The sequence below is a fragment of the Strix aluco genome, chromosome 11 (genome assembly GCF_031877795.1).
Source record: "Strix aluco isolate bStrAlu1 chromosome 11, bStrAlu1.hap1, whole genome shotgun sequence".
Classification (NCBI taxonomy): domain Eukaryota; kingdom Metazoa; phylum Chordata; class Aves; order Strigiformes; family Strigidae; genus Strix; species Strix aluco.
Window position 1 is genome coordinate 5553336 of NC_133941.1, and position 12267 is coordinate 5565602.

General features: G+C 46.2%; 1 protein-coding gene across 4 annotated transcripts in view; it reads right to left on the reverse strand.

Annotated features, from left to right (window-relative positions):
• The window catches only part of CADPS (calcium dependent secretion activator), a 221360-nt gene that overhangs the window by 126358 nt on the left and 82735 nt on the right, over positions 1–12267 (reverse strand). For all 4 annotated transcript variants that reach the window (XM_074835822.1, XM_074835820.1, XM_074835819.1 and 1 more), the window contains exons 5-6: positions 10383–10619; positions 8028–8149 (exon numbers count right to left, since the gene is read on the reverse strand). In XM_074835822.1, the coding sequence (XP_074691923.1) occupies positions 8028–8149; positions 10383–10619 (359 nt within the window). The remainder of the gene's footprint in view (positions 1–8027; positions 8150–10382; positions 10620–12267) is intronic.

Here is a 12267-nt window from a genome sequence, read left to right on the forward strand (position 1 = left end):
ACACTTGGGATGGGGCTTGTCTTGCCTAACTTCTGACAGCTAGAAGTGAAGTCATCCTGGCAGCTCCTGGGTCAGTGGGGATGAGTGGGCACTTCCAGCAGATGATGCCCACCCAGCCAACGCAGTCACGACTGTTTTCTCTGCTGTGGAATAGAAGCATTGCTCTAGTTTCATGGACAGGAAACCCAAAGTAAGGACTGAGTCAGGCACTGGCCCAGGGACACACAGCCACTGAGAAGAGCTAGAACAAATATGCTAACACCACGTCCTTTGTTTCGTGGGAGATCTGTCCCTAGACATGCATTTTGTGTCTCTGGCCTGACAATGGTAGCAGGGCTCAGCAACCCCTGACTTGTAGGACTTCATCCTCCCCTTCAGCAACCGTAAGGGGCTCGTGAGCCCTCTTCCCACATCCTGATGGATCCCACAGCTCCAGTGGCTGTGTGCAGCTGCTGGGATCCCCCTTCTCACCTCCTCTAAGCCATGAAGTGGGTGTTGCTGCAGATGCTCTCAGCTTTATTTGCCTACAAGGCCTTTTGGCAAAGGTCTGAAAGACCGGTGAGCCAGGCGAGACACTCCTGTGTGCTGTGTCCTGCTTTTCATGGATTTTTTCAATCTGAAACACCTTGGAGTTACTCTGGAAGGAATTCAAGAAAACCCTGCCATGTCTCTCTGCAGTCCTGCCACGTTTGCAAGCTCCTCTCTTCACGAGCATGCCTGGTCTTCTTTGCCCATGTAGTGACAACAGTACATAGCTCCCTTTAAGTGCTTTCACACATTGTGCTGCTGTTCATTGGGAGACTTAGGTTGTTCACAAAGGCAATGGGCCTCTCTACCTTCATTTCACAGAAAGGACAACTAAAATGTTGAGAAATCACTGTCAAGGTTGGCCTTCTTATTTAACCATTCCCTCTTCCAGAGCTCTGTCCAGGCAGGAGTAGGCACAGTACCAATTCTTTAAAGCATGCTCTCTATCTCCCTATGCTGCTTTGCAACCAGCAATAGCAGTACCCCTCATTAAAAAATAATGTGCACTACTTGTACACAACACTTAATAAATAAACCAACAACTGGGAACTTTTCACATGTCTCATCCCCTGCCTTTCCCTCAGCAAGTGACGTGCAGAACTTGCACTAAGGCATGGCTTAATTTTTTTTAAAACACCAACCATCAGCATTAAATAAGAAGACTGAACTGAACGTATTTCAGGACTTCTGTTTTGCAGCCCTCCTCTTAATTTAGCACTATTTCAGATCACTGAATCTCAATCTCATTTCAGTGTCCTTTTGGGCTTTACTGTCCCATCTTAAGGTTCCATGCATAGGAGTGATGAAGCAGACGGGTGTCAATGAAAATCGCCTTGGGCATCATCACACCTTCTGGAATACTTAAATTTGAGTGTATGCGCTATCACAGGAATACATAATTCCCAAGTGCATAGGAACACTCAAGAAATTAGACAACTGGCAAGAAAAGAGAGACATTCATCTGTGAAAGAGAAGGTGCATGAGCTCAACCCTCACTAGACACCAGAGAATCCATGCAAAAGCAATGCTATGTATGCTCTAAAGGTCAGGGGAAACACAGCCAGAGCTTGCACTTACTTGATACCAGAGAACCCAACTACAAGAGGTAAGTCTATAGAAACAAGCTTTCCTTGCTCTTCAGCACAGTTTCTAGAGTAACATTTATAGCAGAGGAGAGAGGAGGGGCTGCACATGAGACCTTTGGGAGTGGGACAGTACCTGGGATCACCAGCTGCAGTCCCAGCAGACTATCGTGCTGCTGTCCAGGAGACTGCACCACAGCAGTGTGGCTGTCTGAGCGGTACTTGAGGTAAGGGAATCCCTACAGGGCCTTGCCTTTATTCTGGGGAAAAACTCAGCTGTTTAATCTATAGCAGGCTTTTTGTCCCCTCATGGTCCCCAGGGCAGCAGCTGAGCCGTGTAAGAATCACTCCTGCAGCGAAGCTACAAGGAAGTGTCAGAAAAGGTTCTGAATTACTAATTAAAAAGGCCACTAAACCACTTGCACGAAGACTTCCCATAATAGATCACACGCTTGCACCTGGGTAATAACTTTTTAGTGCATTTTTTGCTGTGCTTAATGACTTGTCCACAGCCTACACTTTTAAAAATGGGAATTTCATAGCATATTTCTCAGAGGCATTATGGAAATATTATCACACACACAAAAGGTGATTTGAAGAGCAGGTCAAACTGAACTAACAGTGGAACCTTTCAGGTGCAAAGCCATGCACAGTCCCACGGCTCTGAGACACTGATGCTAGCTGTACTTAGGGCTCAGTCACCTACGTTGACACATTCGTAAGGCTCCTTAAGGTTTCCTAAGGAAAAAGAGCTGTAAACATCTACACAGCTGTGAAACAAAATCATGCAACTGGAAAGGCAAGCCAATCAGTCTGGGTAATTAAGACAGCTTATATTTAATGCTGAAGCCAACTAGAAGAAGGAGGAGGAAAAAAAAGGCAAAAAAAGCAGCTATCTCCTAAAATTTCCTTTTGCTTTGTTTTTTATCCAGCATCATGAATTTTGCTTACACAGGGCTTAGTTAGGCATGCAAACCTAAATATAAATGACTGCCTAAAACCATGTAGCCATGCAGGTCTTCTGCCTGAGCTTTGCCATGGTATGATGCCTCTGCAGCACAGCAACAGCTCTGAGCGTAGCAAGGACTCAGAGCACCCAGGTGATGCCAAGAAGCCTAAGGCAGCTGATTCTCCTGCCTGTCTGCAGAGCCCACAGGGCTGTCACAGCAGCCAGGACAGCAACGCTGAGAGCGGTGACCAGCCTCCTGGACTGTAGATCTGCACATATGGAAGAGACCTACTAGGCATGGCATCAACAGCTGTACTGAGGGATGCACAACATGAATTATGGGCTAAACTCTGCTCTCACGTCAGTGCAAACCCCTTTAGTTTAGTGGAGTTAAGTTAGTTCTACAGCATACAGAGTATTTATTTGTAATCTATGCACCTTGAAAGGACCTTTCTCATTTCACCATGGGATGTGTTCACAACATCTCCCAACTAACCGTGGCAGCAAAACACTGACTGCAACAAAATGCTCTTATCACGGTCCTACTCTGTGCAAAGCCACTGAGCATCACTTCAAACTCCAGGGCCTGAGGCAGGGGATTCCTGAATGAAAAGATGAGATCTTCCCCTTCTGCAAATGGAGAGAGGGCATCCCTGCTGGCCAGCCTCCCTTCCCGAAGGTCTTCTCCCTTTGCTGCTCAGAGCCCATCTCCCAGGAGGAGACAGTGACTGAACGGTGCTGAGGAAGGATGCTGTGGAATTCCTCCTCACGGTCAGGCAGCAAGCGCTGATGGATGAGGCACACTGATTCGAAATGAAAACCCTAGTCGAGTGATAAGCCTGGAGGTTTGGTGTAGGGATCCGGACAAGGGCAGCCTGTCACAGCAGAGATAAGCAGCTGAGCTGTCAGAGCACCTTGAAAGCAAATCAGGGAGCAGCCTCAGGAGCGAGCACAACAATAAAACAGGGCACCCCTGTCTCTTAGTGCAGTGGCTAAGGAAACAGAGATGGAGAGGTTTAAAAGTTTACCAAGGACATTACTTTATCAAGAGTGAATTTCTGGAGAGGGCATGAGGCCCAAGTTCTTGGTCATGGCAAACAACATAAGAAGTGACATGGAGTCAGATGAGACCCCTTGAGTGTGCTCTCTCCAGCACTGCCTGACAGCACATGCTCAAGAAAACTGCATGAAAAAAACCCCAGGCAATAAAGAGTGATCTTTTTTTTTTCAAAAATAACAAGCTCCATCCTCATTTCTCATAGTCTGAGCTACTGCACCACCCTTGCACTAGGACTGAAGAGGCTGCTCTGCAAGCGGGGATATATAACCTCAAAATGAAGCCACTTCCAGAGTCAGAGGAGCAGCTCACACCTCCGTCCCTTCTTGAGCATGCCAAAATGCCCAGACAGGTTGATCCAGATTGTTCCTCCACTAGTTATTTACTGTTTCTAACCCAAATGGTTCAGCTGAGCTCAGTGCAGGTACACCTGATTTTCTCTACTGTGAGCCAGAGGAGAACAAGACTTATCTGCATGCTGAAATATGTCTAGGTGAATATACAGCATTTATTCACAAGGCATGTAGGACCTTGCTGTTGTGTAGGTCTCTTTGTTTTCTTCTGTTCTGCTCACGTCAGAGAAAGGCAATATGATAAGATGAATCACTGGTATAGCCCGTGAGTGCTGCTACAAGCACAGGTCACTGTTTAAATATATCCAGTAGCCTCTTTAGAGGCCATAGGACAGGGGTGTTATGGCTGGACCTTTTGTGCTATTCCCAGACCCCTCGTCAACCCTGTTCTCAGGCGCAGCATTACTAACATAGATCCTGGAAGGGCAATGTTGGAGACATGCAGAGTCACCTTGCCCCTCTGTGCTTTGCAGAGGGCAGACATCAGGTCAACATGTAGGGAAGAGGGGAGTATAAACCCCTCAGTGATCTGCAAGAATACAGTTTCAGCGCAGAAAGCAGTAAAATCCTGCTCACACTGGGATTTGGGACATTTCATAGAGGCATCTGTGGTTAAGGCATAATACAAAGGTTTTTTCTTACACAACTTATCAAAAGCACTACTAATAATATACTGCTAGCCTGATCTGAAATAACCCTTGCTATTTCAGGTCTGGCTTCCTCTAGAACTGTGCCATCCTCTGAACCCACGCTGAGGTAGATAATCCTCACATGAAGGGACTGGGCTTAAAATGTCAGGAATCCAACATGGAGCCCAAGAAGAAATAGACCGGCATTTACTGCTGTCCCAAGAGCCACACTCCTCACACACAACTCATCTGATCACTTGGTATGCGTGGCTGCTAACCCTGATGCTACCCTGCCTCCTTCAAGATCAACAAACAAGATTCAAGCTCCAAAGCCACTAAGATGCCTTCAAACATCTTATTCTCAAAAACTGCTGGGTTTGCACCAGGGAAGATGAAAGGTGAATCTCACAGACTTAAAACAGTGCTTTTGGAAATCCTTCACTGGCTGGGAAATTGCCTTTTTCCATTAGGGGTGAGGAGACCAGGTTAGCACCCCTGGCATGGCATCGAGCTGAAAAGCAGCCACTGCCACCGGTGTGCTGTGACTAGGGTGTTTTAGCTGAGGGCTGGCATTTCATGGACACGTGAGAATACAGTGAACAACTCTGTAAGTCATTCTTAGATAAAAAGATGTCCTACAAGGTCATGTGGCCTTGTGACACTCTTCACCCCAGGACACAGGGCAGTCATAAAAAAGAGAAATCTTCCAGTGAACCTTACTGTTCAAGTGTAATTTTTTCCCCCGATATTTATGAAAAATTTAGTCTTGTGTAGCCCATAGAGCCTCCAGATGATGGCAAAACTGAATTTCAAACAGTTTGAAGACTTGTGGTTTAATTTAAGAAAATACTGCCTGTTTCCAAAAGTGTATTCACTACATCATCTGAGTACAGGCACTTTACTTGCATTTCTATTTTTTGAGCCTCCAAGATATAATAAGTTTTGGGATGTACAGGGGTAACCTGCTTCAGTATTTACACTTCCATAGTGCTGAGGCTCAAAATTCCCGCAGTGTGCTCCTCACCCCCAGGCCAGGCAGCATCCCCTGCCAGTGCACACAAAACCTGGGATGCCTGGGGAGCGAGCTCCCCGGGAGAGCAGCCCAGCATGTTTTTGCTGATCTAGTTCCTTTATCAATGAGTGTTTTGCTTATGATAAAAACTACACAAGCAAACACGGTGTGAATGACCTCAGTGAGAGTGACGTCAGCATCTAAAGAGACACTCCAGAAGGCTGTTTTGGCTGACCACAAATCTTCTGTCTGCAAGGCAGTGCAGCTCAAAAATGCACCAAAGACTTCTCTGAGCTGTTTCTATCACTGCCCTCATCACTGGAGTACCTGAGGGTCTTCAAGTCTTGTATTAAACAACATGACAACCATGTCACATCTGGTTCATTCTCTCTTTCCTTCTCTTCTGAAGAAGAGAATCTAAGTGCAGTAAATGGCTTTCATAGGGCTTTGGTTTTCCATGTCTGGGCTGTTGTGTCTGGGAGGGGAAGCAAGGTGAAAGAAGCACTTCTAATGCAGAGAGGAAAAAAGAACAAACTTTCTGCGATGGTCTCTGGTTTCTGTGGAAGGTTATTCTAGAGCCTTGGCTTGAGTGGTCTTTGGTTTTGGAAGTAAAAAGTCCCAGGACCCTCAAGGAATGCAACTGTCAAACCTACTCCCCTCCTAAGGCATTTCCATAGGTATTAGCCCAAGTGTTAGAGCAACCCAGAAGACTTCAAGCCTGACTCGCACCTCTACAGAAAGCCAGTGCAAAGAGAGGATGAGTGTGATGGACTTGCATAACTCGTATCATGCCACAGCATCCAGCGTTGGCTGCATTTTCCTGAGGGCTGATGGCTTCATGCCCAGACATTGTACATTTCATTATGATAAAAAGACCCGCTCAATTAAAGAGCTCACTCCTGCAGCCGTTATTTTCAAAACACTTGTATAAATGATCCTACGGCTGACAGCAAGAAGGCTTGCGTAAGGGAAGACAGACCCTTTGAGCAAAAGTGGGATGAACAGACTAAGCTAAACAAGCACACATAACCCAGCAGAAGTGTGCTTTTCAGTATGGGTAGTAGTAATTTCCCCTAAATAGAGCCCAACTTTCTCCACTGAAGCAATAAAAATACCTAAAATAGTGACAATTGCAGGTTCTTATGGAAATTTTCTTCCCAAGCACAGCTCTCCTACTTCCTCCTCTGAAGCAAATTTCGAAGTGTTTTGAAAAGTAAGCCAGGCTGCAGCACTTTCCCTGATTGGGAATATTGTTTTTAAATCGCTTACTGCAGATTCCTGCTCCTCTGGTACAGTGCAGGGCACAAGGCATCAGCAGTTTCTGTGCCTCTGCGGGAGGACAACCGCTGAGGGAAGGCAGCCTGCTTTCGGCTCTGCTCTCCTCCTGCCTGCATCAGCCGGTCTGGAACTGTTTGCCTGCAGTGCTCATGCACTCGCCTGTAACGCAGCCGCTGGGTGTTTTTGGCTTTCCACGGGCTTGGGAAGCTGCTGGTGAAACGCCACTGGGGACTGGTCACTCGGAGGGAATGGGATATGGGAACAGAGAGAGAATATCCCAACAGCAGTCCCTCCTGCACTGCTCCCCACTGCCAGAGGAGGCTTCATATCACCGTGGCAGTTGTCTGCTGTGAGGATGTGCACTGAGAATTTCATTTAAGAGTGAAATCTCTGCAGTGAACCAGAGTAAAACTGCCTCAAATCCATACAGATAGTGTTTCAAGTTAACTAATCCCACAAATCAGAAAGGAAATAAGCCATTCATCATTTTCTACCTCCAAATTAACACAGACCAATCACTACTAGCAGGCTTATAACAACATCTGGGTAAGACAAAAAAGCCAAGTATGGGGCAAAGGCTGGGGATTTTGGGACCAGGTCAAAGAGGACAGAACAAGATTCTGCCCTTGAACTGGACCAGGGCAGATAAAGGTTTAACTGAGTGACCTGAAGCTTTCCCCAGCTCCTCTTTCCCACCTCTGGTTGCGGCTGCCAGAGAGTATACCCACCAGCTGTTTCCCTTTCTTGTAGGACTGCTGAAACCCTGACAGTGAGGACAAGATTATGTACCTACACCTGACTGCACCAGTTCAGAGAGACACTCAGACAAGTATTTATCTAAGCACATGCTTAACTCCATCCCTATTTAGCAGAGTACTTACGTATAGGCACAAATTGATGTCTCTATGGCTACAAGAGACATAAGCCTGTCATTAACACTTCTTTTTCTCAGTCAGGGCTTATGTGCCATTCTTAGTGGCAGGACGACACTCTGCATATGTGGAAGTCTGTCCTCTGCTTCTCAGAGTTCCCTCTGGCCTCACCACGCAGGAGACAGAGCTATCTGCAGCGACTCAGCAGTGCAGAGATGGGGCAGAGGAGAGCAGGGTGGAGAGAGCAAAAGGCAAAGAAAGACTTACGTTGGCTTTGAGGCTTCAGCCTGGTCAGTCTGCAGTTTCTCCCCACCTTCGACTTCCATGGTGCAGTACACAATACGGTTGGGGGCCAGCGACTTCAGACCTTGCACCTCCATGATGACAACCTGCAGGGCAAAGAAAGAGGAATGTAAGAAAGAGGAGCAGCATCCTCCAGACCTTGCTCTGGCTGCTGAACCCACAGGGTGAGCCAGTGCTGGGGTCCTACACATGCTGCTGGATGTTCATGGTGGCAGGTGGGCAGGGACAGTGGCACTGCCCAGGCAGCCAGCGACGTCTGTATGGTGACCGGGAGGTCCCCCTCTGACTGCACATGGGCTTGTTGAAACCTTTGGAAGCCCAAGGCTGTACGAAGCTTCAGAGGATGGGCCTCACAGACATGGCCCTGCCCCAACTAAAAGTGCCTTTATATGTGAAATCCAGAAAAGAAAGCACACAGCTACTCAGCTTGTGCCAAAAGCCTATTTCCAAGATTAATCATAAAATGGTTCGGGTTTGACCTCTGAAGATCATCTAGCCCAACCCCACTGTCATAGGCAGGGATGTCTTTCAGTAGATCAGGTTGCTCAGAGCCCCATCCAACCTGACCTTGAATTTCAGGAAGGGGGCACCTACGACTTCTATGGACAACCTATTCCAGTGTCTCACCATCCTCATTGTAAACGTTTTCTTCCTTATATTCAACCTAAGTCTACCCTCTCAGTTTAAAACCATTGCCCCTTGTCCTGTCACTACAGGCCCTAGTAAAAAGTCTTTCTTCATCTTTCTTGTAAGAAACCACCATCTAAGTTTCTTGCAGGTAATTACTTTTTTTTTTAAAGGTGATTAATCCTGTTAACCACATACTTTTAAACTTTTGTATAAGAAACACTGTGGGAGTTTTTGTTCATATTTTATTGCAGCTATGAAGTATATACACAGGGGCTTAAAATTCCTCTCCTCAGGTCTTTCTAATCTGTCCTTGTGCTGAGGATTGCCCCCTTCCCTGGCACACAGAGCTCCACAAACCCTCTGATGAGCACACATTTTTGGTAAAAGCTCTCTTGCAGTAAGAGTTTCGTGCACAGAGCAGTGCACAGACCTGCCAGCTCCTGAAGTCAGTGCTTCACTGAGCTTCTGCTTCCCACCAGATGGGGTTCAGCTGGAGCAAAGCGTTTGAGACATCCCATTGTAAGGGCGAGTCCCTTTATGCACGGCTATACACTCTGCACAGGCTTTTGCAACAGAGAGGTCTACTGCTTTGTGATAGTTCCCTGCTCCCCCGTACGGGAACACTTTGAAGTCAGGCTTCATTTGATGCTGCTGTTGAAGGCACCATCTCTGGGTTCATAGCCCTATTTTTAAATAAGACTGAGCTGAATATTATACAGATGGTTTCAGACATCTCATGAGTTAAACTCTGAGACTGGACAACCAGTGTCATTAAGTTTTGCATTGGCACAGTATATATAACAAGAGACCCTTTAGGAAGAGAAATAAACAGGAAACTACACAAAAATAGAACTTTCTGATTTTTATGCATCCTACATTTTTGACCCCATCCTGGTAGCTGTTTTGACAATGTAACATAAACCCACTCACTGACAGAAAACAACAATCCTGTATAGGTGTGCTGATGGCTCCTTGGAGTAAATCTCCTGCCTAGACTGCAAATATGTTTGCGCAGAACAATTAAGTTGGCTGAAAACCGCTACTGCAGCAACACTGCTTTCAGGACCGAGACAGCCTGTGTCGGAGGTAACGGCGGGTCCCTGCAGCACCCTGCCTTCCCCTGGCTGTACAGACAAACTGCTCGACAGAGCACTGAGCAGAAAATCAGTGCTCAACACAAAGCAAATGGCAAGCCAGCAAAGCACAGTATTTCCACACACACTGCAAGCCAATCTGCTGGGTGCATTCAAACTCCAGCAGTTTTTAACAATTCTCCAAAGAGGAAGCAAGGCTTGCAGGGAAGTAGAGTGACACCTCTAACTGGCAATAATTAAACATACTGACATTTATGGTGTTGCATTATTGTTACTGGTTTCAGGGACAACACAGGCTCAGGGTTATGGCGCTACAGTCAGTAACAAGCTGCATGAAGAGGTCAGTTAATGATGCAGGTTTGGGAGCTGTTTGGTATACAGCAGCAGGAAATTCCAGATGGTTTATCTCACACAATTTGTTCCCACAAGATGGTGAGACACCAGAAAGGACACAGTGTTTGACCACAGCCAAAGCTTCTGGTAACTCAGACAGGAACCATTCCTCATGGCGATCAGTGATTTCTACTGACCTCTCTCCACGTGACTCAAGTTTGAACTAAGCAGAAGTTGGCTGCTGTGTGTGCGTGAAGCTTACCTCTAGGGAGAATGACAACACGACGTCTGACTTAGAAAGCTGGTTCTCGTTTTCTTCTCCCATGTCAATTATTGAGGTGTTGTGACTACGCTTCAGCTTCTGCAGCTTGAACTCGGAGCCTCCTTTAGACACAGGCATGCTCTCTAAGTTTGCCATCAGGAGATTGACAGAAGACTTCAGCTCCTCAATGTACATGTTTTCCATTTCTTTGGACACAAACTTTGGAAACTTGCGCTCCTTGGATTTGGAAAAAAAAAACAACAGAATGAATAGCTGTGACAATCAGCAACCACTTGTTGCACTGGGAAAATCCCCCAGGAGCATCTGCAGAGAGGTCTGCGAGCAGGGAACTCCCACAAACCAGATGACAAATTACAGCTTCCCCCTGTGTAATGTAGAAACATTATTGTTAGCTTCCCATAGAACTACTACTTGGTACTCATCCAACTTTACTGTTTCTTGCATGCACTTGCATTTCATTGATTCTTCTATTTGCAAATGGCCTTCCTCATATATATGTATTCGCAATTACAAACACTTTGGGTCAGATCTCAGCTGAACTTTGTGATTGACAGCAATTTACTAATGATTCAAAGGATGTTGACAGTTAGGGACTTATTTTCCAGTCTCCCAAATGTGCCAGCTCTTTTAAAAACACTTCTGAGCTCCATTAGTTTTCTAGGTGTGAAAGGAGCCCAAGGAGGGAAAATCAGCAATGTGTGGGCAGGAATGTGTGGTCCCAACTGGAAGAAGGGGTAAACCACCCTTTCCACTACTTGCCAGGGCCCGTGTCTCCCTCCAAGAGAACCTTGCACTGTGAGACCCTCCAGTGCTGCTTGTTGCAAACAGGATGTTTAAACATTAAAACCAAAGGAGACAGTGAGAGCAAAACCTGACACTTCCCAGTGTTCTCAGCTTTGAGCTGCTGCCCATGCTCCAGCTCTGTTAGGACTGCTGGTCTGAGCCCTACATCTTCTGACAACTCTGCCCATACCCCAAATCTGCTCAGGGTTTGAACTCTCTCAGTGGGTTACGAGAGGCTGTGCAAGGCGTACGACAGTGAGGCAGCATCTGCAGCCAAGGAACTTGAGGCTGACGTGCAAAGTATCTTAGTGGCAATTCATATTATTGTAAAAAGCAATTTGAAAAATGTATGCTAGAAAAGAAAACAAAGTCATGTTTCTTCTAGAAGACTGTCATCAGGCTGCTGAAAAAGTACTCCACTGCACTAGTTTTTGCATCAGCCCTCACTAGCTTACCCATTACAAGCACAGCTCACAGCAGCACTCGCACCAAGCAGTTAAAATAGAGTCTTCTGTTTCCAGTCTCAATCTTGGGAAGCAATTCCCTCATGTAAATTAGACCTGGCGTAAGATAAACTACCTAATCAGTCTGGTTTATTCTCTATGCATTATATAAGCTGCAAGCCACTCCTAGGAAAAAAAAAGCCACAACTGTTTTGTAGATTTTGAGAACTAGTGCTGAAGCAATGATGTTCAAACATTATTGCTTTTTCACCCCGCTGCTATCCATCTCTCCAGGGACTTCAGTTTTGGCACTGCCCCCACAAACCTCTTCAGAAGTACAGCAAGGACTAAGATATTTCACTGTGTGTCACCAGCAACTTCTCATACTAAGGCTAAAACCAGGTAGTTTGAAGTGATACGTAACAATTTAACTGGGACTGGGTCTGATGATGGAAATATAGAGATGCAAGTGTGGTCCCAAGTTATCCATCAGACTGGAGATAGAGCTGGGGGAAGTCTGGAAGAATATACAATCAAGAGATGCAGACAACAGCAAGAAAGGGTGTTAGTCACCTCCACATGTACTTGGAGCAGGGAGAGGACCAGAAATGGGGACAAGTGTGGAGAGAAGCAGAGTT